This window comes from Poecilia formosa, unplaced genomic scaffold (genome assembly GCF_000485575.1).
Source record: "Poecilia formosa unplaced genomic scaffold, Poecilia_formosa-5.1.2 Scaffold154, whole genome shotgun sequence".
NCBI classification, from domain to species: domain Eukaryota; kingdom Metazoa; phylum Chordata; class Actinopteri; order Cyprinodontiformes; family Poeciliidae; genus Poecilia; species Poecilia formosa.
In genome coordinates, this window is record NW_006800093.1 from 1112226 (window position 1) to 1139266 (window position 27041).

Below are 27041 nucleotides of genomic sequence, written 5' to 3' on the forward strand. Positions count from 1 at the left end.
CATGCCTGTGATTGCTGGTGTAGTGGGTGGAAGTATGCAAGACGCTAAAGGCGCTTTCGCACGGAACGGAACGGTACGGAACGGTTGTGTTCGCATTACAACTTGCGACCGGTGTTATAGATCAACTGGTGGCTAAATCAACTGGTGGTGGCAGCTGGAGAAGACTGATGTTTCTGTGGGCGTGGCTTTTTAAGACCCCCCCCCCCACTACTGTTTCTGTAATGTTGCACTTTATTTCCTAGCTCATTTACAGAAGACATGGCTACCGCAGAGCTATGTGGCAGTGTCATTTCTTCCTTATTGTTGATATTTTTTCTCGTCTTTATTCTTTTCATCAAATGACCGTATTTCTCAACCATATGAGACATCACTGAAAAAACAATTGTCTTATATACTTTTACATCAGAAACAGGTTAAAATCTTCACTCGAACTGAGATTCTGAAAGTGCCACCAATTAATCCAGGCCTGGTTCTTAAAGCGCGGGGTGTCCGTTAGATGACAATCAATGACAGGAAATAAAGTGTAACATTTCAGAAACAGTTAAAAAGATTTCACTGTAGTTTCTGTGGATACCTATTTGAAATATCACAATATGAGGAATATGTGGAAAAATTACACAGCCAGTCGATCTTTTTAAACATTTCATTTTTAATCCCAAGGCTCTTCAACATTTTTGTCGGCTTTCAGGGAATAGTCTTTGCTTTGAGATCTGCTCATACCACATCGAGATCTATTTCGATCTTCCTTTGACGAGTTTCAACCTCTGAAGCAACACACAAGTCAGGACAAGTTCTGCATAATTTACACGTTTTGATGGTTTTGCAGATGAACTTTAAAAAAAAAGGCAACATACCATATTAGACCAATAAAGTCTTTCTAATTAGTTATTCCCGAGATCTTAGTGGTTCTTTTTACGAATCTGATAGTATTTTTGCAAAGATTTGTAGTTCTTTAAGCTTATTGCATTGTTTACTTCCTGGTTCGGTAAAGGGGTCTTAAAAAGCCACGCCCACAGAAACATCAGTCTTTTCCAGCTGCCACCATCAGTTGATTTAGCCACCAGTTGATCTGTAACACCGGTCGCAAGCTGTAATGCGAACACAACCGTTCCGTTCCGTGCGAAAGCGCCTTAAGTGTAGAACTGAACTCCTCGATTTTCTGTTCCGACCCGGTCCGCACAGCACAGCTCTGCTTTGCCAACGCAACTGGTTCAGCTTCACTCTTACTCTTATTCAGAACTGATACATACAGAGCAGAAACAACTGTTTTATGAATAATGCAAACTAAACTTCACATGTGCAATATTTAGTTTTCAATTCCTTCAGTATCAAATAATTAACACCTCTCATCTTTGAAGGTGTAGAGAAAATAATCTTTGCACTCTTTATCAAGTTTAAGAGTTCTCAAACTTGATGTAGAGTGGTCTAATTTTGTCTTTAATTTTTGAAAAATGTATATATTAACTTTATTTTTTAGCACTTTCAAAGAGAGAATAAATATGTTACAAAATTAAAACAATGAACATTAAATCAATCTTAAGCATAAGTGTTTATTTTATTAAAATTAGTAATAAAATACTAATTCACACCAAATGCAATACTCGTGTCAAAAACGCACCCGACGCTTCAAATTGTATGTTTGATTTCTAAGAGGAAGAAAATTAAGGTTCATTTATGATTTGTTATTGTTAATACGATGCAGTAATTTTCTCCTACTCATTTGCTTTTCTCCATATAGATAAATAGATCTGATTATCATCAGTAAAACACTGGAATACAGTGGCATTTCTCCTAAATGTTTCCACCACAGGCAACCCGTATCTTGTATCTCGCAGCTAAATAACGTTAACACACGTGGGCATTAAGCCGACCTTCCTGAATTAAAGTCTCAGTTCAAATTATAGACATCGACTACAGAGCAATAATTTAGGACAGTATAATTGAGAGAGAGAGAAAAAAACAAACAAATCTTTGCTTTGTCTCTGTACCTGCCTTTGACTCGTTCTTTTGGTCCAAGGTCACCCGTCCCATGCAGCCGTGAGCGAGGAGGAGCACGGTAACCATGACAACTGCTCAACGGGCCCCACACCGGACTGCTCACCCCCTTCCCCTGACACGGCCCTGAAGAACATCGAGAGAGTCATCCGCCCACAGGTGAATGAGCGCTCACACACTAATGAATGCGTTATAGGTCGCTTGATGCATTATTGAGCATCCCTGCATCCTCCCACAAGCAACTTACACACACGCACACACACACACACACACACACACGCACACACGCAGAAAAATGATATATTTTTCCATCTTCATGTAGTTCAGTATCACTTGTAGAAATCTGAAATATTATATCTGTGCGTATTAAACGTCAGAACCAAAGTGTTAAATATGTTTGTCAGATATTTGATAAAAGCAAAAAACAAACAAAAGTTGCTTCAGTTCTAACTTACCGTGAAACATCTGCAATTATGAACGAACATCTGGCTGCTTAACGTGAGTCTTAAAGAAGCGGATGTGAATGATACAAGCATGCGTAACATCATCTGAGAAGCACGATGTGAACCTAATGCAGTTAGACAAACCCATTTAACAGCTGTGCATGAATTTAGATTAAAATATATACTATTTATGTTTCTGTTTTATTTTGTTTGGGAGATTTCAGCAGAAAATACCCGGCATCTGGAATATAAATCTAATAATTGATGCATGTTTTTTTTTTGTTTTTTTTACTACTTGGATAAATGTATTATTTTCATTTCTCAGACTTTGTTTTGATCAAATATTAAGTTTTTTGCAGAGTCAATTACTGTCCTTGTGAAATATTAATCTCTGTGGATTTTATAGATTTAGTTTCTTGTTTCTCATTTCCTGTAAGCCCATCCTTAGGCTTTCATCTCCATCTGAAAGGGTCACATTTTATAGGACATATAATCATTTGTTCCCATTTCCTTTTGTTATCTTTGGACTAGTAGCTTGAGACTGAAAAAAAGCAAATGCAAGATTGGATAACATCCCCTGAAAGACAAAATGCCTACAGGACATCGAACTCATCAAAACATAGCTTCTGCTATTTAAGTAAATAAATTATTTCTTGGATTGTTCTGTAGTAAGGAAGAGGAGATAAAAACTAATGTTGTCTAAGATCAGTAATTTTAGACCTAACAAACAAGCACCCTACCAAGGTTTTAAAAGCACACTCAGGTGAGCCCGGTACTGTCACAGTTTTTAGAAGAATTTCATTTGGGGGGGAAAAAAAAAGAAACTTGTGGCTTCGTTCAGGTTGGCATCATAACATTTACTCCAATTCTGACCAACATTCTTAACTATGCAGTTGTTTTGTAAATCATGCAATTAGTGAAAGGAAGTAGCTGGCAGTCTCACTTTTCTACACATAGTAAATCAGTGTTTTACTAGTCACAATAAAACTGTTGTCTGTCATGTTTTCAGTCTTTATAAGTTTATCTACACTTATTTGTGTCTCATAATCATCCATATGTGATAATAATTTGGTTTCCGTTCCAGAGATATGCAGCTCCAAAAGCCTTTTTTTTTTAAAATCAGAAAAATGTTTTAAAATTACCTGCTTGGAAAATTTCGAAAATCTCCCAAAATGTTTACGTTTCATAGCACAAGAATATCACTGCTGCTGCTTTATTAGGCTCGCGCGACTGCAGAGTAGATTGCCGAGTTGTTTCCGATCATGAATAACTCATTTCAAACTCAGCAATTTAAATGCAACAAGTCGGCCTCATTAGTGACTCCAGCTAAATTTATTCCTCTCACTCCTGACTCGGAGTTGATAGTATCATCATATACCGAGGAGCTTCACGGATGTTTCACACCTTGATAATTAAAGGCAGTTGTTTTCTCACTGAGAGGATGATGTGACATAATGCAAAAAAATAAAAGTCCAACTCTACTCCCTGTTCACTGCAGGGAGTCATAATCAGACTGTTAAACAATGGATCCTGATAAATAAACTTTAATGAGCTGCAAGAGATTGATGCAGAAACGATGATGGTTTTAATTATTAATGAAGTCACTTATTTTTTAAGCTGTACCTCAATTTGAGTTGCTTCTTACCTCAAAAAGCCACATTTCCCCCCTCACATAATTTACTCTGCCATATTTAAGAAACAGCAGTTTGTATGTCCACTAGAGATGCACCGATCTGATATCAATATCCGTATCAGTCCTGATTTTTAAGAACATTCTAGATCAGGAAACGAATATATTGATGATAGATTATTATGCACCCAATCCATAAGATCAGATCTATTCAGTTTAATTCTGTTTTATTTGCTTTACATTATATTTTTAATTCTTAATTTAACTTTCTGAAGCATGTAAAATAAGATTTGTTGCAGTTTTTTTTTTTTTTTACATTGTTTTTGTCAGATTCAGTTTCCTTATTATTTATCCTAGTTGCGCTGACTAAACAATATAAAGTTGTTTGTAAATGTTTGACCAAACTTTAAAGTTTAAGTTTAATTTATTTGACTTACCAAATAAATTTCTAATTTGGTACATTTTTTTTCTGTTTGAAAAAGAAATGCTTTAAGACAATTCAGCGGTGTTTTTAAGAATTGGATCGGTAACGGCCGATGTTAAACCTCAGATTTCAGTATCGATATCGGAAGAGAAACAGTGAATCGGTGCATCTCTCCTGTTAATATACCATCTATAATTCCTCTTTAGCGATGCTAAAGAGGAATTTTCTTTCTTTTTTTTTCATTGCTCCTTCTCTTGAGTACATGTGAACTAGTTGTGGGACAAATGTGAAATGTTGCCCCTAATATTTGCAGATCAGTCAATTAAGACGACTTATAAGTGGAATTATGGTAAAATTACACCTAAAATTGTTGCACTCAATTATTCCCAAGAGGAATTTTTAGGTTTGTGATGCAACATTGACATGAAGGAGGCTGTTAAAATAAACCACTTCCCTCATCTTGAGCAAATCGTTTAAATTTCCCAATAAGCTCCACCTTCTCCTCTCGTCTGTTGTTCTCCCACCTGGACCGAACTTTGGCATGTGAACTAATGTGTGCAGAGGGATCACACGCCGTGCCCAGCAGGCCGCTGTTCGGCTTGAAGTGTGCATAATCAAGCAGCACCACAGAACAGTTTTATAGCTCATAATTAATACTCGAGAATTCATTTCATCTGGTTTTAGTGCTCCCGCTGGCAATTTCTCCTCTTCGGTTTCAGCAAACGCGACTCACAGATAAGAAAACAAGAGCTTCTGTATTTATTTGGATGCATTGAATGTGGTGTAGTAGCATCCGGCTTTCTGGCTTTAACATATAAATATTGATAAGGTGCTGTAAGACCGTCAGTAAAAATCCAGATTTCATAGCAGCTTCTAAACAGGATGACTTTTTAATGACGATTTGATTCAATTATTTACTCATAATCAGACTTAAATTGTCATATAATGCAGGATGTATCATTCGGTTCTCACTAAAAGCTGTGGTTGTATTTTAAGACTGAGAGCAAAATTGAGAGAACACCAGCCACCGACTTTAAAAGCAAACATGATCACACAGGCTGTGTTGCTGCGGTCCAGATTCTTCATGTTTTGCTCACTTTTATGTCTTTATCCTTTGCCTCCTGTCCAAACTGTCAGCTGGACTTGTTAGATCTCCAAAGGCTCACACTCTGAGCCCGCCTGAAAGCGAGACGCTGAGTTGAAAGGCGCAGAAAGAGCGGAGGGCCTTAGATGACTGCACAGCATCATGGGGTTATCAGCCTCATGCCCACTGGCTCTGTGTCCTACTTTACTGGCTGTGTGAATCATTTGAAAGGGAAACACCTTTTTTTTTTGCTCATGATGCAGTTTCTGATTACAGGGAGCGCATGATGAAACTCGTGTCCTCTATCGTCTTGTAAGATGCCAAAATCAATCTGCATTTTAATGTGTGAAAATCTTGATCTTCAAAAAGTAGCAGCATTATTTTCTCCCTCCTCCACCTCCCCCCCGTTTTGTTGGGTTAAAAATACAATTTTTAAAACTTTGATTATCAAATATCTTCAAAACACCTTTGAAAGTTGTAGAAGACGACTGGATAGATTGAAAAAATTAGAATAAAACGTAATTGTAAGTTAGATGGGCTAAATTCTGGACTCAGATCCCACTGTAAGGACTACAGATATTTTTTGTCCTGGCAATTTCCTGAAGTAAAGTGCTGCTTGTGGGAGGGAACTCTGGACTTGTTAACTTCACAATCCGGTTTGGTTAGAAAACATAATCATTATGTCGTTTAGTCACTGATTTGCAAACTTATACGGGAAATATTTAAAGGAGGCGAGCTAAAGTGGCATTTTTTTTTGTTGTTGTTGCCTTTATTTCAATGTTTTTCATCATAACATTGAAAATCAGCTTTATGAACAGTTCTGACATGAAGTACTAGCATCTAAAACACACATTTCTTTACTTATTTATGCTTTTTATTCTACTTTTATTGTGTCTTCTGTCTCCCAAAAGAAGGAATAGGCAATGCACAACTGCTAACTATTTAGATTTGGCTGATTGTCAAAGATGAAAGCATTCAGTGAGTTTGCTAATGCAGATAACATTCTGACTGGTTATGAGGGAGATGAATGAATCAAAAGTGTAGCTGTAGCACCATTTAAGACCATTTGAGGGAGTGTCTTTAATGAAGAAGCGTATTTAATCTTACTTGTAGATTTATGCTGCGGTCTGTAGTGCACACTATAGAAGGAAGTGGCTACATAAGCATTGCCACGTAAGAGCAGACCCAGTGGCGGTGTGATAGAGTGGATAAGCCCCTCTGATGCATGAATACCGAGATGCACACACTTCAGTGGAGTGGAGATAAGGCACAACAGCTACAGACCCATCCTGAGGGGCAAAGATAAGATATTTGTGCAGAGGATATACCAACACAAACCACTGCAGGTAACACAGGAGTCACATAAATTTCAACTTTACCCGACTACGTTACATGTCGGTTACTTACTTCATTAAGTTAAGATACGTCTTTCTAAAAACATGTCAAGTTGGTGACTTCTCGTTAGGGTCATCTAAGTAAATTTGGGAATATTTGAATGCGCTCCACACTGTTAAGATTCGTGTTTGTGAAATATAAAATACCTTTTACTTTTACTACTGTACTTGTGTTGGTCCTCAGTTTAAAATCCCAGTAGTGCCCATAAAACAAACTTTGTGGTTGTATTAGTTGAAACAGAATCACATTTATTGTCTAAGATTGTGTGCAGACATTGTGTAGACATTAAATATAAATAAATAGCACAGACATGAATGTGTCCAGCATGTGTGGGGTCTGCAGAGATGTTAGCTCATGACCTTTAAAAATCTCTGAATGGAGGACGGGTCTACTAGTCTGTTTGCTTTGTGTCTCCTAATTATTTATTAAAATGTAAACTTCCCTACGTTTCAGCACATTCAGGAGTGGATTTAATATTCCAGTCTCCACTCATATAGTGACATTCTCTCACTTAACCTTCTTCCAGTGTGTTTTTCTGATTTATTTGGAGTATTACTTTCCATGTGGGTATAAGGAGACCTTTTTTGTGTTTGTGTGCACAATTAAAAACAATCTGCTTTGCCAGCCTTTGCCCCCCATGAGGAAAGGCTGGGGTCGCACGCAGCTAATTGAACAGACTAATGCTGAAAGCTCTCCAGTGGGAGTTCGACTTCTGAGCTGTTTTCTGGCATTTCCCACCCGTATTAAAGGATTTGCGTGTAGCATTTTGATGATTTCAACAAATCAGGGGGGCTCAAACACATCATTAGTTTTGAGCCCAGAGATTTGGTAGCCTCAGCCTGCCTCTGCGCTGCATTTTGAAATATTTGCTGCCATAAATGTGGACGGAAAACAGTTTCAATGCTTGATCGGAGCATTGATCAAGCATTGAATGTGGTGAAAAGTATTCACCACGTTTTATTTTTGGCTTTTTGGACCAAACTTTAATGTCCAAGTAAAAACACTTCTACAAAATAATCACAATTAAGTAAAAAAGTAAAACATAAAATAGTTGATTGCATAAATATTTACCCATTTAAAGTGAGATATCCACACACTGTGCTGTAATGTTAGCCAAAGATATTGATTTAAAGGAAGTGAATATTTATGCAATTACTATTTTTGTAAAAATCAGTTTCAGGTTTTCTGTAAACTTATCAGAAAAGCCTAATTTTGTTGTTGCTGATTGATTTGAAAAAGCAATAAAAAGGTTAAAGAAGGAGCTGAATTGTTTTTACTGGCATTGTAAAATTAAAATACCAAACAGTTTATTTCTTTTTTAAATGAATAAATCTATAAAAGGGACGTAATTGTTCTGATTTTAAGTATAAATCCTGCGGTATGGGAATGCTCTTATGTGTATTTTACTGCAAAAAACAACCTGGTTTATACAGAACGCAGCCAAAAACGGGAACACAGTGACTGGGATTACTGGACCAAATGAGACCAAAACACACCACCTTGTTTCCCGCAGTCATAATGAATGACTTGGGTTTTCAGAGACTAGTTTTCATGAGTGATTCAAAGCTATTTTTAATCAGAATGGGGGAATTTACAAAGTGGATTTATGTAAAAACATCACAAACTGTTCTGAACTAAATGAACTGATTTCTCTGTCCAAACCAGAAGAAAAATCTGGTTGTATTAAGGTTAAATTTATCATTGGTAACTGAATTAATAACGTTGGTGAAAAACTAAGGGAACATTTTTGTATCACGGCTCAATGTTTTATGATTAGTTGGGAGGTGAGAATATATCAAGTGGACATATGAGGCAATATCAATCAACACAGCAAAATGAAACTTAAACATCCTGACATTTTTTGTGGTTGTGTCAGAACAGAAATTAAGGATACAGACAGAAAACATGCAACCTGACAACAAAAGACATGAATAACAATTCATATTCAGCCTAATTAATTTTAATATAATCAGTCGGGAAGTTGCCCCGTCATCTAAAAATATCAATTACAGCCAAACCAAGAACATAATTACCTTTCAGTCTCGGACTCGTGTTGTTTTACAGCTGGCATCAAAGGGGAAGTAATTGCAACAGCACTGATTTAAAGTAAAAGTGTCTTTTAGAGCTGCAAGATAAATCATGTCTCTGCAAATGTCTGAACCAGTGATCAGCGTAATTTTATGCCAATAATTACATTCTTCATACGTCAGCAACAGTTGCTTTGCTTCGTTTTTCCTCAAGCTTTTTCAAGTCGGTGTTAATTGAGATTTTGAAGGTGTGTGTCATTTATTAGCACCCAGACTCATTAGAAAGACGTCCGCTGGAGCAGCGTCCCCCAGCGGACGCTGCTCCAGCTGAGGAAGACGGTTTCTTCTGAGCCTGATCTGTGTGTGTCTGTGTGTGTTCTGCCTCTGCATCTGTGTCTAAGCTCATTAATCCCCTTCCAATCGGCCGTGGCATGTTCATTAGCCCGCTGCCCGTTTGCATTGTTAATGCCAGGCTTTATCCGGAGCGCCGACGTGTTTTCTGGCGTATACATGTGTAGTTTAATAAGCTCGAGTCCAGAAAGAAGACGTAGAGGCCAAGTGCACAGTCAAGGCTGATGAGTGCTGCAGTAAAGAGAAGTTGAAGTTGCAATTGAACTCGTTAAACATCTCGGAGGAAAAACCCCGGAGTGCTGAGCTCCTGCTGAAACGGCAGCCGAGTCACCAGGTTGGATGATGTTTTGATTTCAAAGTAAACATCACGGAGTGAATTAGAGATCAATTAATTTCTTTTCTAATAACTCTTCATTTGCATCTGATCATTAATTCTTCAGATGTCGTGGAGCTTTGTGATATAAATATTATTTGTAAACCTTCAGCTTCACATTTTGTGACGTTCCAACCACAAGCTTTCATTTATTCTACTGGAGTTTTTTTTGCGATAGACATAACTGTACTTTGGAAACCTGATGCGGCATAAGTGCAAACTGAGTCTGGACTTCAACTAGGCCATTCTTGCACATCAGTATGATCTAATCCGGTCCTGTTTATCTCTGGTTGTTAGTTTGTGGTTATTATCCTTCTGAAGGCGAATTTTGTTTTGTTTGTTTTTTTGCCCTTTTTGGCATCTAACATGTTTTCTTCTTGCTTTTACTCCAATACACTGCAAAAACACAAAATTTTACTCAGTATTTTTGGTATAGTTTCTAGTTCAAATATCCTACTCCTTGAAATAAGACAAAACTAACTCATAAGCATCTTTTCAACAAGATATCGAAGCTTGTTTTAAGTCAAAAGTTCCTTAATATTGATGAAAACTTATATTTTTTACTTCACTTTATTATTTCACTTATAACAAGACATTTTTCTGATGTTATGAATGAAATAATCTGTCAGCGGAACCAGCACTTTCTTGTCAATATTAAGAGATTATTTACTTAAAACAAGCAACTTTGTTGCTGAAAAGTTATTGACAAGTTACTTTTGTCTTATTTCAATATTTGAGCCAGAAACTAGACCAAAAACATTTGGTAATATTTAGTTTTTGAAGTTTAAATGTTGCCATCATTTCCAATAATCTTCCCCCTCACCTACTGAAGAAAAGCGCCCACAGCATGATGCTGACATCACCGTGTGTCCCCCATGTGGATGGTGCTTTCAAGGTGATGTACAGTTTTGCCTGAAAGTCAAAAGGTTCAACTTTGACTCATCTGACTTGAACACCGTCTTCCTTGTCTCCTGGTTTGTAGCAAACTTAAGTAATTTTCTACTTCTCATATGTCGCATTAGATGACATATCAATATTTGTGGCTGTACCATAACAAAATGTGACAAAGCTCAAAGGGTGGGAATACCTTTGAAAGGGCACTGCTTCTGTGTTTCCTTTGGTAAACCGAGTAAAGTCCAATAAAAGATTAATGGAATAAAATCCTGTTTTTGACAGCAGGCTTGTGTATCCTCCTCCTCTCTGCCCACTCAGGGTGATTCCCCATTGGCCTCATATATCATTGTCATTATTCCCTGATGCCTCTCTGCATTGTTGGGCTCTTGTCTAGTTGATGCATTGGACCTTTAAACATCCCGTTGGGTGCTGCTGCAGGAGTGTTATTCTCCAAAAGGGACAGAAAGTTGTAAAATAAAAAAGTGGAGTTTATTGATGTGCTGTGTACTGGAACATCAAGCTGTCTTTGATTTGTCTGTGTTCCTGTATTACGTTTTAAGTGTTTTGATTTATGGCAGATGACAGACTGGAATTGGAGGATGAGGTGTTGTTGTGAATGTTCAATTATTTTCAGCTCTGTGCTGTTTGTGGGTCATGTTTTTGAATTTCTCCGTCTCCTCTGAAGGTTGCAGAGATTATAAGATAAGTGTTGTTTGGTGCAACCTGATAACACTTTGCTTACTTTGTTTGATTAAAAGAGGATTATTTACAACTGACTGGCAGCAACTCAAGTTACTAGCCAGTTTTTCAGCACATCTCTGTTGAAGAAAAACAATGTTTTAATTATTATTAGATATTTTTGTCTGTATCTGTGCATTTTCTGGACACTAGACGCCTGGTAATTCTTTCTAGAAGCCAAAGCGTCGTCTTTAGTGGTCAGTCGCAGGCCAAACATTACTTAGGCCAAAGATTTTCCTCTGTGGACTTTATGTTGTTAAAGGAAAAGGACATGCAGTGTTTTCGCTTCATTTTAAATTCTTCATTCACGTTTGTCTCAGTTCCTCGTTTGTTCTTCAAAGATGGGAAATCAAACATTGATTGGGAGAAAAATCCATTTCACTTTGGGCTGATGTTCAACACAGGTTAAAGTTAAACTCCGACTGATTGAAGGAGCACTGCTAGAGGCATGTCTGAATTTAGCAAGGACACGTCCTTCAGCGTGCGGTTACCAAAGCAGACAAAAAAAGAAGTTCAACTAAACTGGAAACAAACAGTTACAGGGAGTAAAGCCTTTAATTAATCGTACAGCACAAGGAATAATCTTCATTTGTTTGGTTCTGTCAGCTACAGTTTGTGACTCCTTCTCTTTTACTACTGGAGTGTTTTTCTTCTGCTTAGAAGTTAACGGTTCATAAAACATTTTTCCTTCAGCCGGTTTCTTACACAAACATCAACTCTTCACGCTGCTCGTTTGGCTTTTATTTCTTTTCTTTTCCAGGCTTATTTCTATGTTTTTCATGCCCTGATGCTTTGATGTCTCCCTTGGTCTACCTGGATGTTTCCCCTGTCAGAATCTTTCTTTGCTGTTTTCTTCTTTTTCAAAACGATTAACACCTTCTGCAGCTCTCCGTGAGGATTTCACTTCCACAAAGATTTTTATAATCCTTTCCCGTGAAGGCCTCCAATTGCTTTTTTTTTAACTGCAGCCCCTTTTTATTAATACTTGTATTTGTTTTAGGAAAGCAATTCCTTGACTTAACCTGGAAACTGCCATCACAAAGTCAACTTTCAGCTGTTGAAAGAAAACGCTTTGTTTCTTATCGGTGATTTCAGATTTTATAGCCAGTTAAACCGAGTTATGGTAGCGTGAAAAGCAAATATTCCAGCCCAAACAGTCGAACACAACATTCGGCTGTGAGATAGATTGTAATATAAGGCTGTCCATAAATCTAGAAAATGTTTCCTTAAAGATATTACTCCACTTTTTCATTTCTTCTCCCCCCTAATCATTATAAACCATCTTCTTCTCAATCTTTTTATCTGTTCTCCATGAATTCCTCAAGTGTCTCAAGATACTGAAAGCTCTCAGAAGAGCTTTCAGTATCTTCTTTTCAGATTCATCACTGTCCCTGGGTCATCCTCTGCTTTTGTTTTTAAGTTGCAGTCCAACTAAAAGTCCTATTTTAAACGGCTCTAGTAGAAGAGCGTCCTCTCCTCCTCCCGTCTCCGTTTTCTTTCATCCCTGGAGTCACAAAAGAGACCCCGAAGGTCTCGTGAAGGTTGTTGCATTTCCGTCTTTAAACGTTTCAGAGTTTTTATTTTTCCGCGGTGGTTTAGCATATTGATTTGTGGCACACGCGCCAGCAGGGTTTTAACTGTAAGAGCTGTTTTTTAAGGCACAGCAGCAGGTTCTTGGGAGCTGCAAATACTTCATTATGTAAGACGTGTTTACCAGATGCCAATTTCATTTGTCTTCATCCGAGCTGCTGCTTTCGCTGATGTAAATTAGATCTGAGCTGTTAGTGCATTTTTGCTTCCTTGTTCTCAGTCATTTCATCTCTTGTTCTTCATCTTTGTCATAAAGCACAGATATTGAGATTCTCAAACATTTTAACTTGAGAGGAGACATTTTGCATGAAAGATCTTAGTATCTACATTTCAGAAAGTTTGCTTGAGCTGATGTTTGATGCCAGAAATACTTCTTATTACCTAACACACAGGTTTCAAACTCCAGTCCTCAAGGGCCGCTGTCCTGCAGTTTTTAGATGTGCCACAGGTACAAAACACTGTAATGAAACGGCTTAATTACCTCCTCCTTGTGTAGATACGTTCTCCAGAGCCTTGCTAATGACCTAATTATTCTATTCAGGTGTGGTGCAGCAGAGGCACATCTAAAAGTTTCAGGACAGCGACCCTTGAGGACTGGAGTTTGACACCCCTGACCTAACAGTTATTAAAATTTCATTGTTGAGTCTACTAGACTATTGAAATTCAGCTGTTTACGACCAAAGTACGATGGTTAAATGGCTTTCAGAGAGCTGCTGAAGGAAGTTAATGAAGTCCTTTCCCACTGCCGGCGGCCGGTTTCGCCTCACTGCTTTAAGAACTACAACATGTCCACAAAACTGGAGGTAGATTCACGGGAGTAACCTTCAAGAAGATAAACCCGTAAGCTGTGACATCTTGAGGGATTACATCATGCCGTTTCCTGGAGGCTCCGGTGGACCAGTTTGTGGTAACTTTGAGATAATTAGGCCACTTTATTATCTTTGGCTGGACTGCGTAAGGCGGCTGGTATTGCTCGACTGAAAATGAACTGCTGCTTGTCTTGCAGATGAGTAAAATAGATTAAAGTCATCTTAATGTCAACACAGGACTAATGATCTAAATACAGATTCCATTTATATAGAGTTTAAGCAAGTTGCTCCTGAATCACATCGTTTTTGTACTCCTCAACGTCCTTTTTGTTGCTTTTCCTCCTGTTGAGCATGTTGATATTTGTCTGGCAGGGTTTTCCTCAGTGTATTATAAGCCTGGCGGGCCACCAGGCTTAGCATTGTTAATTTATTGGAGTTATTTGAGTTTTTCTTAATGATTGCCTTTTTTAAAGACTTTATAGTTGGTGTTTAGGTATTAATCTTCCAGTCTTCCAATAACACATAACTATCAAGTGATATTTTCAAATTCCCTGTCAACTATAATCATGTTTTACCTCAGAAACATGGCGGACATCTGGATGACTAACCTAGCGCCCCGAACACCAGGCGTAGCAACTTTTCTGGGGGAAACCCTGTTTGGGATCATTCTCATGTTAGAAAACATCCAGTTCTGCTCTAAAATTATGTATATGCACCCAGATATCATTTACTCTTTTTCTCAAAATACTGCGGTTAGTCTTGGTGGAGGCAAATATTTGTTTCCTGTTTAACTTTTTCAGAGCAGCAAGAAGTTAAGTTTTAATATGTAACGTATTGTTTCGTCTCACTAGACCTGGTCTTTGTTGTTCCTTTTCATTCAGCCCAAGCAGCGCACGTCCCTGTCTTCCTCCCTGGATGTCCAGAGGCCAGTCAACCACAGCTGCGATCCCAGTGAGGTGAGCTCGTCTCTGGGCTACGCCAGCTTCAGCACCAGCCCTCCTGCCAGCCCCCCGCTCAGCCCCAACCAGGAGGACTCTGCAGGCTCCAATGACGACTGTCAGCTCACAGGTACAGCCCTATTTTAAACTAAATTCCCACTGTTTTGAGAAGAGAAAACATTAAAACCTGCACATGCAGTACGTTTATCCATCTGCTGACTTAGTTATAGGCGGTTTTAGCTCAAAAGTTTATATGACTTTTGGCCTTACGGGTGAAAAACATTTTTTTTTTTTTTTTGTCGCAGCTGTTCTTTTTTCGCTGCATCTTTGTTGCCAGAGAGAGCACAGAAGGTAATCGCTTCTGCCCCAGGGACCAAATGAGATCTTATTCCCTTTGCCCTTGGTGTCAAGGAATTGAAATCATATTTCTGCTCCTGTCACAGAGGAGGGTAAACCCAAGAGGTACACAAACACCTTATAGGCAGAAGTCAGATCTCTGGACAAAGACTGTTGGCCTCAGATGGACTGAGGAGGCAGAAATCTTCCACTCAGACTGGATAGGACTGCAGCATTGGAGATTATTCTCAGAGTTATAAAAACTAATAGAAAATTGGTATCATTTGGTTCCTGAATTAAAAAAGAAACTATTCACTGCATTCAGAAGCTATCACAAGTTGGTTTTATCTAACCTTAAGAAGTAAACGTTATTTAATTGAGTTACCTTGTATTTTCATTAAAATCAACCATTCAAATTCAAAAATTTTGTAGATATGAGAAAAAATTGGTTTCATATCTCAAGAAAACACGTTAATTAAATATTTTCTTTTGAAATGACATCATGCTTTCGTCATGTTCTCCCTGCCATTAAGATGAGTTTGACTCATTTTCCTGTCGACACTCTTCAGCTTTAGCTATTAGTAGCTAACTTAAATTAATATGTGTAATATTAGCTCATTCACTGATGCTAGCTAGCACTAGCTGCTATGCTAATAATGTGTTATAGTCCAACAGTAGTTGATTGTACTTTCTTGTGCTTGAAAGTCCTGTTTTAAAAATACAAGAAGTCACAATTCAATTGGAACAGAGATATTTATTCTCTCTGTGCAAATTTTACAAGAAATTATTGTCACATTTTTGGATGCCTAAAATAAGTTTTAAAATGTTCAGTGTGCTGCACGTTATACTTTGTTTGCTACAGTAATTTTTTTCTTAAATTAACAGCCACCTGTTTGACTGTAGCTCTTGTAAATCAGTTTGTAAAAATCTGTGCAGCTGATGATTAGATAAGATCATCGCTCTCCAAAGGGAAACGTTACTACATATCTGAAAATCAAGGTTTCAAAACAACAGCAGAAAAAGTTACTTTGGTTCAGTGGGGAGTCCTTTTTACTGTCATAGCAGATGAAGTGTTGTTGGTTTCATCTAATGATGCTTGTTCTCCCCTGCTGAGTTTCAGAGTTTCATCTGCAAATGTAATAGAAGCGGTAATGAAATGAGGTGGTTTCACCAACAGTTTAACGATTAAGTTGCTCACAGACACTTTATTAAAGAAGCAAATAATAAAACCAAGGAGATTTTCTTTCTGTCCGCTGCTTCTCTGTCAGATTTACTTCTGACCTTCATGTCATTAATGTCATTTCCTTGTCAAGCTGCTTGTGTTGCCATAGCAGTGGGACTCTTCGTTGTCATGGCGAAGCAGTGGCCTTGGTTACACTCATTAACCAGTGACGTAATCATTGGTACTTCCGTCTCTCACCTGGCTTTCAGTCCAGCTGTCCCTCATATACGCACACGCACACATGCACACTACTACCAGGCACAGAGGAGTGGGAGCAGGAGAGAGAGAGCGTGTGTGTGTGCACGCGCATGCGTGCGCGCGTGTGTGTGTGTGTGTGTGTGTGTGCGCTTGTTTCATCCTGCTGCAGTTCAGAAACCCTGCTGGACTTTGATCGGTGTGGAGCCTGAAATGGAAAAAAACCCCCAAAAAAAACCACACCATCAATCCACAGGTGTTTGTGTGTGTGTGCGAGCGCGCACATGTGCAGCAAACACACACTGACTGAGACATCTTCTGCTTTTATTCCCACTGAAGTGCTGCAGGAGTAGTGGTGTAACAGCGTGTCGCTTCCCTCTTGAAACGTCCGCCTTGACCTGATGATGATTTCTTCTGAGGAACTAATGTTGCTCAAAGTCAAACATTTCCCGTTTTGACTTTCAGCATCTTCCCTATGTTTTCCACTGGAACACATTAGAAAGAATTACGCTCCAAGTCCCACTCGAGCAGCTCTTAATCCCTTGTAAACTGTAAAAGCATTAATGTGTCTTTGGTGTTTTGTTCTGTATTCAGTGAATGGGATTTATGAATATGCTAATCTGGCTCTGCTTACATCGAAGCTTCCCAACAGACTTTCCTTCCATGATGGAAAGAGCAAAGCAAAGTAATGATATGGACTTTCTGTGAGAATCAGAGCGGCAGCATCTTAGTTATTTTGGATTCTTTCGGGTCGTGTCCAGCACAGGTGATTGGAATATTGTAGGAGAGCAAGATGGCTGAAAGAAAATGCATGGAAAATAAGACATACCCTCTGATATGTGGACTGCATGATTTGTTCAACATTTAATAATTTTGGTTTGTGAGCAGATTTTGTCTGGGTGTTGTTCAATTCAATAACATTGGCAGGAGAAAAATAAAATAACCAGTGAGTTTGGGAACAAAGTTGAAAGTTGGTGTTCAAATGACACCACACAGCTTTGTCATTTTGGATAAATTTGCCAATAGTTTTTCTTTGAAAGAACAAAAATAACATAGAGATATAAAAGCAGGAGGATTCCCCAATCTAGCTCTGTTGTTGCTGTGATCTTTACAAGAATACCTTGATATGATGGAATAGTGAATCCATAAATGGTGAGAGAAAACGTTGAAACTGGAGTAGTTAAAGTAAATGACAAAATATCACATATTCCATAAAACTCTGTGAACTTCTTCTTTAATTTATCCTTAGGGTTTTGCACAAGTAAATCCATAATCCACCGTATTATTTTCTTAGAGTGCCTATTTTGTGTAAAACACAGGAAGATCATTAACAGTGCATGCAAATACGCAATCGAACATAATTTCCTTTTATTATTTTGTTACAGACCCAAAACAGAATGGCGCCCTGGGCCAAGAACCTCATCTCCCATATCAAAAAAATCAACTTAATAATTAGAGGTTTAAAACAAATGTCTAACAAACCTAAATATAGAATTAGTTTAGCCCCGACAACAACGGTAATTTGTTTTTGATATAAAATTGTTAGAAAAAGACAACAAAGTCAGAGTTTTGTCAATATACGTGCCTTTTTCTAATGTTAAAAAACAAACAAAGAAGCTCAACAACTTCCAAATACTTGTCCTGATATAAAAATGTGACTGTGTAGCACTCAATCTTATGTTGGGCATTTCTTCTCCCCACCTCTTTCTCTCTTTTCCTCTCTCTCTAGTTCACTGTCTAAACTTCCTGCACCAGGAATAGATTGGCACCTATCTATTTTTTCCATTTAAGTTTTTCACAATTCCCCACCACCTCCTCCTTCTCCGTTTTCTTCTGCCGCTCTGCTCATCCCTCCTGCGCTCTCCACTTATTAGCCGTGTAAGGCTCATTGTGGGGTAACCATGGTAACTAGAGGCTAACTGGGAGAAAAGAGACGTAGACGGACCGAACAGAGCAGCATTACATGCATGTGGGTACAGAAGACAGTCTCGGGATTCAAAGGATGCCAGTGAAGAAAGCAAGTGGGTGATGGAGAATGGGAATCTTGTGTTGCAGGGAGGGGAGGGGGATGTAATGTGAGAATTAAAAAACGAGGACAAGGAAGTGAGGAATCACTTTTGTTATTCTGCACACCATATAAGGTGCTTCCTTCCTTGCCTTCACATCTGTATCTCCTCTAATTTTCTTCCTTAAAAGACATAAGCCGTTCTCTGATGCTAAGCTAACAATATACACAATGAGCCCCCCCCCCCTCTCCAGCCCTGCAGCAGATTTTGCTGGTGTCAGCCACCTGCGTAGGCTGCTGGACAAAAAGTACCCCTATTTATAACCCAATCTATCACCAGGGCTGCTGTTTTGCTACATAACTCAGCTTTATGCAATCCCAGCCACAGACAGAGTACCGAATGCAGTGCAGTGTTTATGCAGAAGCAGTTGCAGTCCATGAATTATGCAGAACCCCCCTTCAATAAGTCGGTAACAAACATGCACTAACCTGCAGGTGTCAGTTTGTTTATCTGGAAACGCTTTAGTTGCTGAAAACGTCATAGCTTCTCGTAAGCTCATGTTTTATTTGTCTGATTTTTTGTTTTTGCTGCTGCAGCTTTCCACTTTAAAGATATACAGTTGCAAATGATAGTTTTTAAATTTAATCAATTGAGTCATCCGAAGATTGTCTTTTCCACCTTCCTATTAAACTAACAGTAGGTCTCTGTTTTTAAGTGTAAAGGAGTTTAAATGATGTTTAAACTCCTTTACACTCCTTTAAGGTTTAATTCATTCATTCAGTTATTTTCAATGAAATAATTAATATTTGTTGTGTGCTTATCAGAACATTATTACATAAAATATTATCGAAGAGGACTATTGCCACCAGGAAGAAGAAATAAAATACTTTTTCTTAGAATTAACCCTAATTTTATAGTTTTAGCCAGTTATTTGTTGTTGCCAATGTTCATCATCGAGCAAGTCTGATTATTATGTGTCCATTTTTCTCTTTTGTTCAGAGCTAAGCATTCCTACATCACAGGTACTCACTCACCTTACAGTGCAAACAGCCCAACCGGGACAAAACCTATCAATGATCTTGATCAATTAATGAGCTTTTAGTACCTAAACAATGGACAGTGCTTGTTTTATACAGATAATCCACCTTAAACTCATTAAACTGATGAAGTTGGAATCAAACACGAATCAAATATCACCTGCACAACATAACTTGATGCATAACTTTAAAAACATTCTTTTATTTTGTAAGACACGCCTACAAATACCCCAACAAATCCTTGAGCTGTAATGTTCTCATTAGAAGAGGAACAAGACTCAGCAGGACTTTACATCTGAGTCATAAATTGAAAGCATTTACCTTTGGTGAGTTCCGAACTCTGTAATTTAACTCTAATTAACCTGATGTTGTAATTAATGATTAGTAAGGTCTGGAGCACACCTTCTTTGTGCTTGACCTGATTCAGCTGACACATGATGCAGCTGCACCAACAGGGCAGGTTCAGGATTTCTGTGCAGTCATTCTAAACGTAAAATTGTTTTACTGTGGATATTGACACTGATTTATAGTTTAAGTAATCCTACCTCATTCGAAGTTTGTGTTAAAGTCAAACATTGGTCTTTTAGTTCTTTTTCTATCCTTTATGATTACCTCACCATCTTGGCCCGAGAGTGTAATGCTCCTTACAGTTTGAGAGTCCAAACGCGATGAAATAATCATTAGCTGAATAAATCTGAAAGTCAGTCAAACCCCCCTGCTGCACCAGCCGTTGCATATAAATGTGAGAGCATCTTTACCGGTGTGGATGGAGTATCTGCATAGTGTAGCATGAGATAAAAACACACTAATTTGGATATTTATTTAAATACAGTGAAATTTTCAGCATGTTTCAGTCTCTGTAGAGATTTGTCCACGATCTTTTGCACTGAATTCAAGCTTCCCTGAGTGCTGTATTTGCACACTTGTCAATACACCTGGTCCAGTCTATGCATCATTGTGTAATTTCCCATTCAGTCTTTTCTGGTTTAGCTTTTAAAAGGAAGACCCAACATGATGATGAGTCATGGTGAACACAAAAGAAGCTCACGCCGACAGCCAGACTCTGTTCAGAATAACTAAATGGAAAGAATGTGGAGAAATGTACTGTGAAAGTCATCCTGCTGTTGGTCACACAGAAAAAAGAATAAAGTCAGGGAAAGCCTTACATGGTTTAACATTTTACTGTGACGCAGATGAACAAAATAACCCATTTGTTTGGAATTGATTCATTGTTCAGAAGTTTTAGGCTTGATGGTTTAAAGCATCACAAGGTGATGATAAAGAAAATCTCCAATTTGATAGAACTTAGATATGCTTTCACAGGAGTCAGGAATTTATATACAGTTCTTTTGTAGATAATACAAAATCTCAACATCACCACTGCTTTCTGTCTCACACCAGCACTAAATGTATTTCCAGTGACACCAGTGAGAGACTTCCGTCACTCTTCATGGGACTTGAAAAAATGTGTTACCACAGGAGACAAGCCTGTTGCTGTGGCAATAAACTCTGGAGTCAGAAATGAAAGAGCGAATTCAGCGTGTGGAAAGTGGCTCCCCTCCACCCGAAGGCTGGCTTTAGATACGCACAGGCTATCAGCAATAAAGTAATGCTCTCAGCAAGGAGTTGCTATCTGCAGCCATCCACAGAAAAGAGTCGAGCCCAGACTGTTGGTGCGCGTTACTGTAAAACCACTTCTGGTGTCATAAACACTTTGTCTACAAGCAAATTACCAATGGATCCACATTTTGTTTGTAGGTACGATAAAATATCCAGTGTTTTAACTGGTAAAAAGTGACAAAAAGGCCAGAATTAGATACAGATTCAGATTTGTGTATTGATTCATGAGTAAACGACTGACATTTTTGGTAAAATTGTATATTTACCTACAATTGTTTGCCCACAAGAGATATTTTGATGGTAAATAGCAGCAAAGTGTGATAAAATAAGAAATCGTATCATTTTTAAAATCTGGTTTTACTTTATTAATATATTCAGATATGACTTGAATCTTCAGAAGTCATCTTTTAAACTTATAGTTTGGTTAAAAATCCCCTGAATGAGTAAAAAAAGCACTTTAAAAAGCATCTATAGAACATATTTATTGGGATAAAAGTTTCTTTGTTCGACCTGTTTGCTGTTTTAGCCATTCCATGCAGTGCATTTTCATCAGTGCAGACAGAGCCTCTGCATGGTGTAGCAGGAGGTTATGTAACTTTTTATGAGGCTGTTGCAGAGATGATATCTTAGTTTTTACTTATATTTTCTATATGTGGCATCTGAGTTGTAGCTATGTAATTTTCTGACATGTTAGCTTGGCTTACTTAGAGTTCAGTTTAAGCCATCATCTGATGTACAAGCTGTTAGGCTTAGAAATCAGAGGATTGAAACAAAACTGACAGAACTTTGGCGCTTCTTCTGATTAATTTAAAATAGCATCTTGGTTGCAGTGGAAACTTTCTGCCTGCTTCTTGAAAGTATTTTTGTTTCCTCTTGGCTAATTAATGTGACCTTTCCAACAACCCTCAAAAAGAAGATTTCCCTGGCTCTCATTTTTAACTCAACTAGTTATTTGTTGCCTTTTATGTTTTCTCAACTCAACCAATTATCATGTGATGTCGCATCATCTGGATGTTGGTTTGTTCGCTTCAGCCCCTGCAGCACCAGCTGCATGTAGAGATGACTGACAGCTCAGATATTGCTCTGTAGTTTTTAATAACAGTTGCTGCGCTGCCACAAGAGACGCAGCGACGAACGCATCCTTATCAGATGTTTGGATCATCTCCCAGGTTCTCCTGCTGATGAGCACAGAAAAAAAAAAAAAAACAGCACAATGTGTTTTTATTTTTTGCATGAGGCATTTTCAACAAAAATGGGGCACATGTTGGTGATGTGGCGAGACTGCCTGTCACCTTCCTTTGCTCACGTTTGTTGTGTTTTTCTGTGGAAATTCGGAGTACTCGGTGACCTTCACTCTGTGTTAAAATCAATAATGAATAAGGCTCGGCTCCATTTTTGATAACCTGTCATGGATACTCGACTTTTAGAAGCCTGTTGTGATCATGTCAGGATTTACTTTGACAGATGAAACCTCATTTTCACCCCGTTTTCTCTCCTTTCCATTTCGACATGTTTTCACCTGGTCTCTCGTTCATGCCTCATGTCAGTCAGGCCTTCATTCTGTCAGACACTTTATTCTCCAGACACTTCTGTTCTTTTCTCATTTCTTGTTTTCGAATTCCACCCTTTACCTTCTTTTAAAATTTCATCTTATTGCAACAGACTGTCTCACCGTTGCTTAATTGTCTTTCTCTCAAATTTCTTTTGCACTTGGTCAGAAAATCAAAAATTAAAGTCAGTTTTATTTTCCTTTTTGCTCTTTCCTTTTTTTTCGGTTCCCTTTGTATTCGTTTAGTAAACTTTGACACATTAAATGTGCCTCAACTGCAAGGTGACAAGGTATTTAAATGTAAAGAATAAACCATGTGATCATTTCTTATACATAATTTTTCTCAACTTTATTTGTGTAAAATTGTATGTATTGTATTCCTCACTTCTTAAAAATCACACTTGCAACAGTTTTAACATGCTATCAAGACCTGGTAAGAAAAGCTTAAAGTTGTAGCTAAATTGTTATGTATTTAGCATTTTCATGATTAATAAATAAGATATTTTAGGATACATTAGCACAGTTAGATGAGAATATTAGTTTTTGTCTTATCTGTGAAGTAATTTTCACTGATGTGACATCCCTCCTCTGAAGCACAAATTATTTTTTATTCCTTTCAATATGCTGCAATAAATGTCACTCAACATGCAAAACAATAAAAATACAGAAGCAGATAGTGTTTTGTGACCAAACTACAAAAGTACTTAAATTAAGGCTTATATTGGTCTTAAAAACGAAGTAAGATCAACAGTTACTGCATTACTTCAGTGGAGGAACGTTAAACTTTGAGGAAAAGTCCGTGTAGTAAGAAATGTTAGATATGATTTTGTTTGTCTTCTTTTTGGTGCCATTTCTGAAAGGAAGTAATAAAAAGCCTAATGGGATTTTTTTCACAGTTACTGTTTCCAAAGCAAAGTGAATCCAACATAGTTTGAGGTTTTTGGAAAAATAGTAAGTCTGTGTATCCACTGTTCTCATGCAAATGGAACCACAAAATTAATAACATTTTTTCTGTTGAACTTGGGAAACTTAATATAAATGGACTTCTTTTTTTTATTATTATTATTATTTTTTTTTTTAACGTTGCCATTGTAGTGACTTCAGACAACCAAATACGTGCCCTCAGGCACCGTAAAGACAGATTTTCATAATTCCGTGAAGATAATTACTAAAACACAGTATTTAATTAAACTATGGAACATATTACTTTTTAATCTGAAATGAAATTCTGTAGTCGTATTGCGTAGTTTCTGAGCATATAATGAAGACGGCACGTGGGAGCGGGATAACCGCAGTTGGAGCTAATAAAGTTAATTATGCCCACATTCCAGTTCCACGCCTTTCATAACAAGCTTACAGGCTGTGTCATATTCTACATAAGGAACAGCAGCTTCTGATTTATGCTATACATACCTGTTTTCTTTATGTATATATAGTGAATAAAGCTTCTCAAAATGTAGAGTCAAAAGAGACAAAAGCCATGGAAAAACAGCAAAAACAATGTTTTCTGTATTTATTCCAAAAAATATAAAGTGATTTACTATGAATATTACTAGATATTACTAGTAATCTGCATAACGGCTGTTTTCTGGTGATCATAGTTATCGAGGCATGACCAGATAGTGACCTACTTTCAGCTTTTTGGTTAATTTCTGAAAACTAGCACTTAGCTGAGTGTTGTGTGTTAAAATACGAAGTTAAAATACATGGATTTAGCTAAACGCGTTTGTCGTTTTGTTATCCAAAAGTATATCTTCACTAAAGCAGATGAGACTAAAGGATGTCAAAATGCTCCACAAGTTTAAATTTTTTAAGTTTTACCATGTAATTATTGAGGAAAAAGAAAAAGAAAAATGCTTAAGTTTAAAAAACTGTTTTCAATATTCCAGTTTTCTAAGAGATAAATGTATTATTTTAAGCTGTAGATTCCCTCATATTAAGTTTTTTATGACCAACTCATGGTAGGCAGCTTCTCGCTTCTGCAACCGTTGCTTAAGACTCAAGGAAGTCTTAATAAATTGCATACTTGTCACGTTTACTGCACAATCACAGCTGCATTACTGTGATTGTTTCTTCAGAATCGAACACATCTTTTCCAAACAGTCTGTCTGCAGGCGGTGCTGCTGCATGCCACAACCTGTTTGCAATAGTGTATATTGTGTTGCAATAAAAATCCAGGTATGCAATGGGTTGCTGCATCTGCTCTTTCACCATACCATTCTTAGACAGTTGCTGCTCCTCCGCACAGGAAGACAGAGCTTTACAATAAAAGCTTATTGCCGAACATAAACTTTGATTGCTCCTTCATTTGAGCCGGTATCTCTCAGGTAAGGAATACAGCTTTACTCAAACACATTTACTTCAGGAGGCCAGTGATCATTTGGAGCCAAATTAGAAGTATAGCCTGTCCTGTTATCATGCTTCAATGAGTTATAATTATGCTGTTTTAACTTCGCCTCTACCTGAAGATACAGAACCGTTGTATGTACTGTAATTTACTTTACAGATAATTTACCTTTCCATCTGTAAAAACCTTTTTTTTCCAGCTCTGTTTACTTCCACTTTTCCCTCACTTTCCTGGAGGCTGAAAGCTCTCAGATACCCAGAAAGTCAGGTTGTTCCCATAGCTACCAACATGCTTACCTGTTGCCATTGGTCCTCAACTTTAGCAACAAAAGCAAAAAGCAAAGGGTGAAGAAGAGTTCTCAGTAGAGTGAATAATGTAGATGTGCATACAGAGAGAATACAGTGCAAGTTTAAAAAATGTTTTTAGGATTTAGGAAAAGAATGACCTCAAAATATTTCACTGAGTTGTTGCGCAGATTTACCATTACTATTATATGTAGAATAAATGACATACTTCCCCACGCAAGTAAATTTATCAGGGCTTTGAATGAGAAGTCAAAACGTTTTTGTTTTTTTTGTTTAATGTTACTGCTTATTCAAAATCACACAAAAAAACAAACAAAAAACGAATTAGAAACCAAGCAGCTCTAACACCTTAGCTTTATTAAACAGGTTGGTACAGTGAAGTTTTAGCTGTTACTTTTTAATTAGTTGCTTCCTATAAAGAAATACACAATCCCACGCTAATGTTATTCTCCACTGAGGAGGACAAATGTGATGGTGCCAATGACCAATAATTTAACGATATTGTTCAATTTTTGTTACATCATTAAAAAATAAAAGTTGCTTTTTCTAAGTAGCACTTGGTTTCAAAATGTGAAATAGTGCTGTGTGAAAATGGAAGCAAAGATTCAAGCAAAACCTGAGTTTTCAGAGGCAACCTGGGAAGAAAAAGTCTAAACAACATGATTGCAATAATCCTAGTCAGCAATAAAACTCTATATTTTTTGAGACTTGTAAAACCTGCCATCTTTTATTCTGATTCCTCTGGATAAGTTAAGCACATTTCTTGCCCATTCAGAGTTTTTTTTCTTGGATGCAATAAAACTATTTTACATAAAAACGAGCTCATCTGATGGAGTTCAGTTGTTTTTGCAACATAAACTTCTTAGTTATATTTCCCCTAATGTCAGACATTTACAAGTTTTGTGGGTATAATTGATACTGTAACAACATGGACCAATTAAATATCAGCTAAATACATTATTGAACTGCAGGACTGAGAAATACAAGTATTTAGGAGTAAAGCTTTTTCAATTTGCTCAGTGCTTGTCAGAGCTTGGTATGCTGTTCGAGCTGAGATGCTATCGGTTCTGTTTCGATGGTTGTGAAATGTGTGTGTGTGTGTGTGTGTGTGTGTGTGTGTACACAACCATCTTAAAAACACACACCCCAGGGAGAAAAGCGAGGAGTGGAGCCAAATGTTTCACTACACCTCCTAAAATCAGCAACAAAAGGATAACTAGAAAGATTTATGAACTGCAGTGTTGTATTTTACCGAAATAAATGTGAAGACCTGGCAGGATGGCTAGGGTGTAAAAATGTGGCATTTTATGTCTCATTTATTGACGAAAAAAATAGTTTTTCTGTCTGAGCTAAATGTGAGAACCTGCAAAAATCAAACCCCAGACAGTTTGTCGGCTTCTCAGTTCTCTAATAATTTGTTGCTAAAGAGGGCAAAGTTGGCAATACAGAGAGAAGTTTTCAAATTCTGATAATTTGCTGAATTTTAACCACTTGGCCAGTCAATGCAATTAGTTCTACCAAAAGAACCTTTTAGTTCCTTTTGGAAATTACTTTTCGAGTCCGACTAACACTGAAGAATGAGTCGCATCTTCAGGCCTGGTTAACGGCTGGCTGTTAATGGATGTTCTTTGTGCTTTTTAAACACCGCAGACAGCACAGTGGTGCAGTGAAAACGCAACACTCACACTTGAAATTAAATGAAATGGCTCTCTGTTCAAGGACTAACATCGTTA

At 37.7% G+C, this 27041-nt stretch overlaps 1 protein-coding gene across 5 annotated transcripts in view; it reads left to right on the top strand.

Annotated features, from left to right (window-relative positions):
• The window catches only part of LOC103146228 (ankyrin repeat and sterile alpha motif domain-containing protein 1B), a 113833-nt gene that overhangs the window by 33655 nt on the left and 53137 nt on the right, over positions 1-27041 (top strand). For 4 of the 5 annotated variants that reach the window (XM_007564054.2, XM_007564057.2, XM_007564056.2 and 1 more), the window contains 2 exons: positions 2018-2154; positions 14635-14821. In XM_007564054.2, the coding sequence (XP_007564116.1) occupies positions 2018-2154; positions 14635-14821 (324 nt within the window). Of the gene's footprint in view, positions 1-2017; positions 2155-14634; positions 14822-16622; positions 16701-27041 lie in introns of those variants that run through there. The other variant, XM_016677368.1, reaches the window with a different exon arrangement.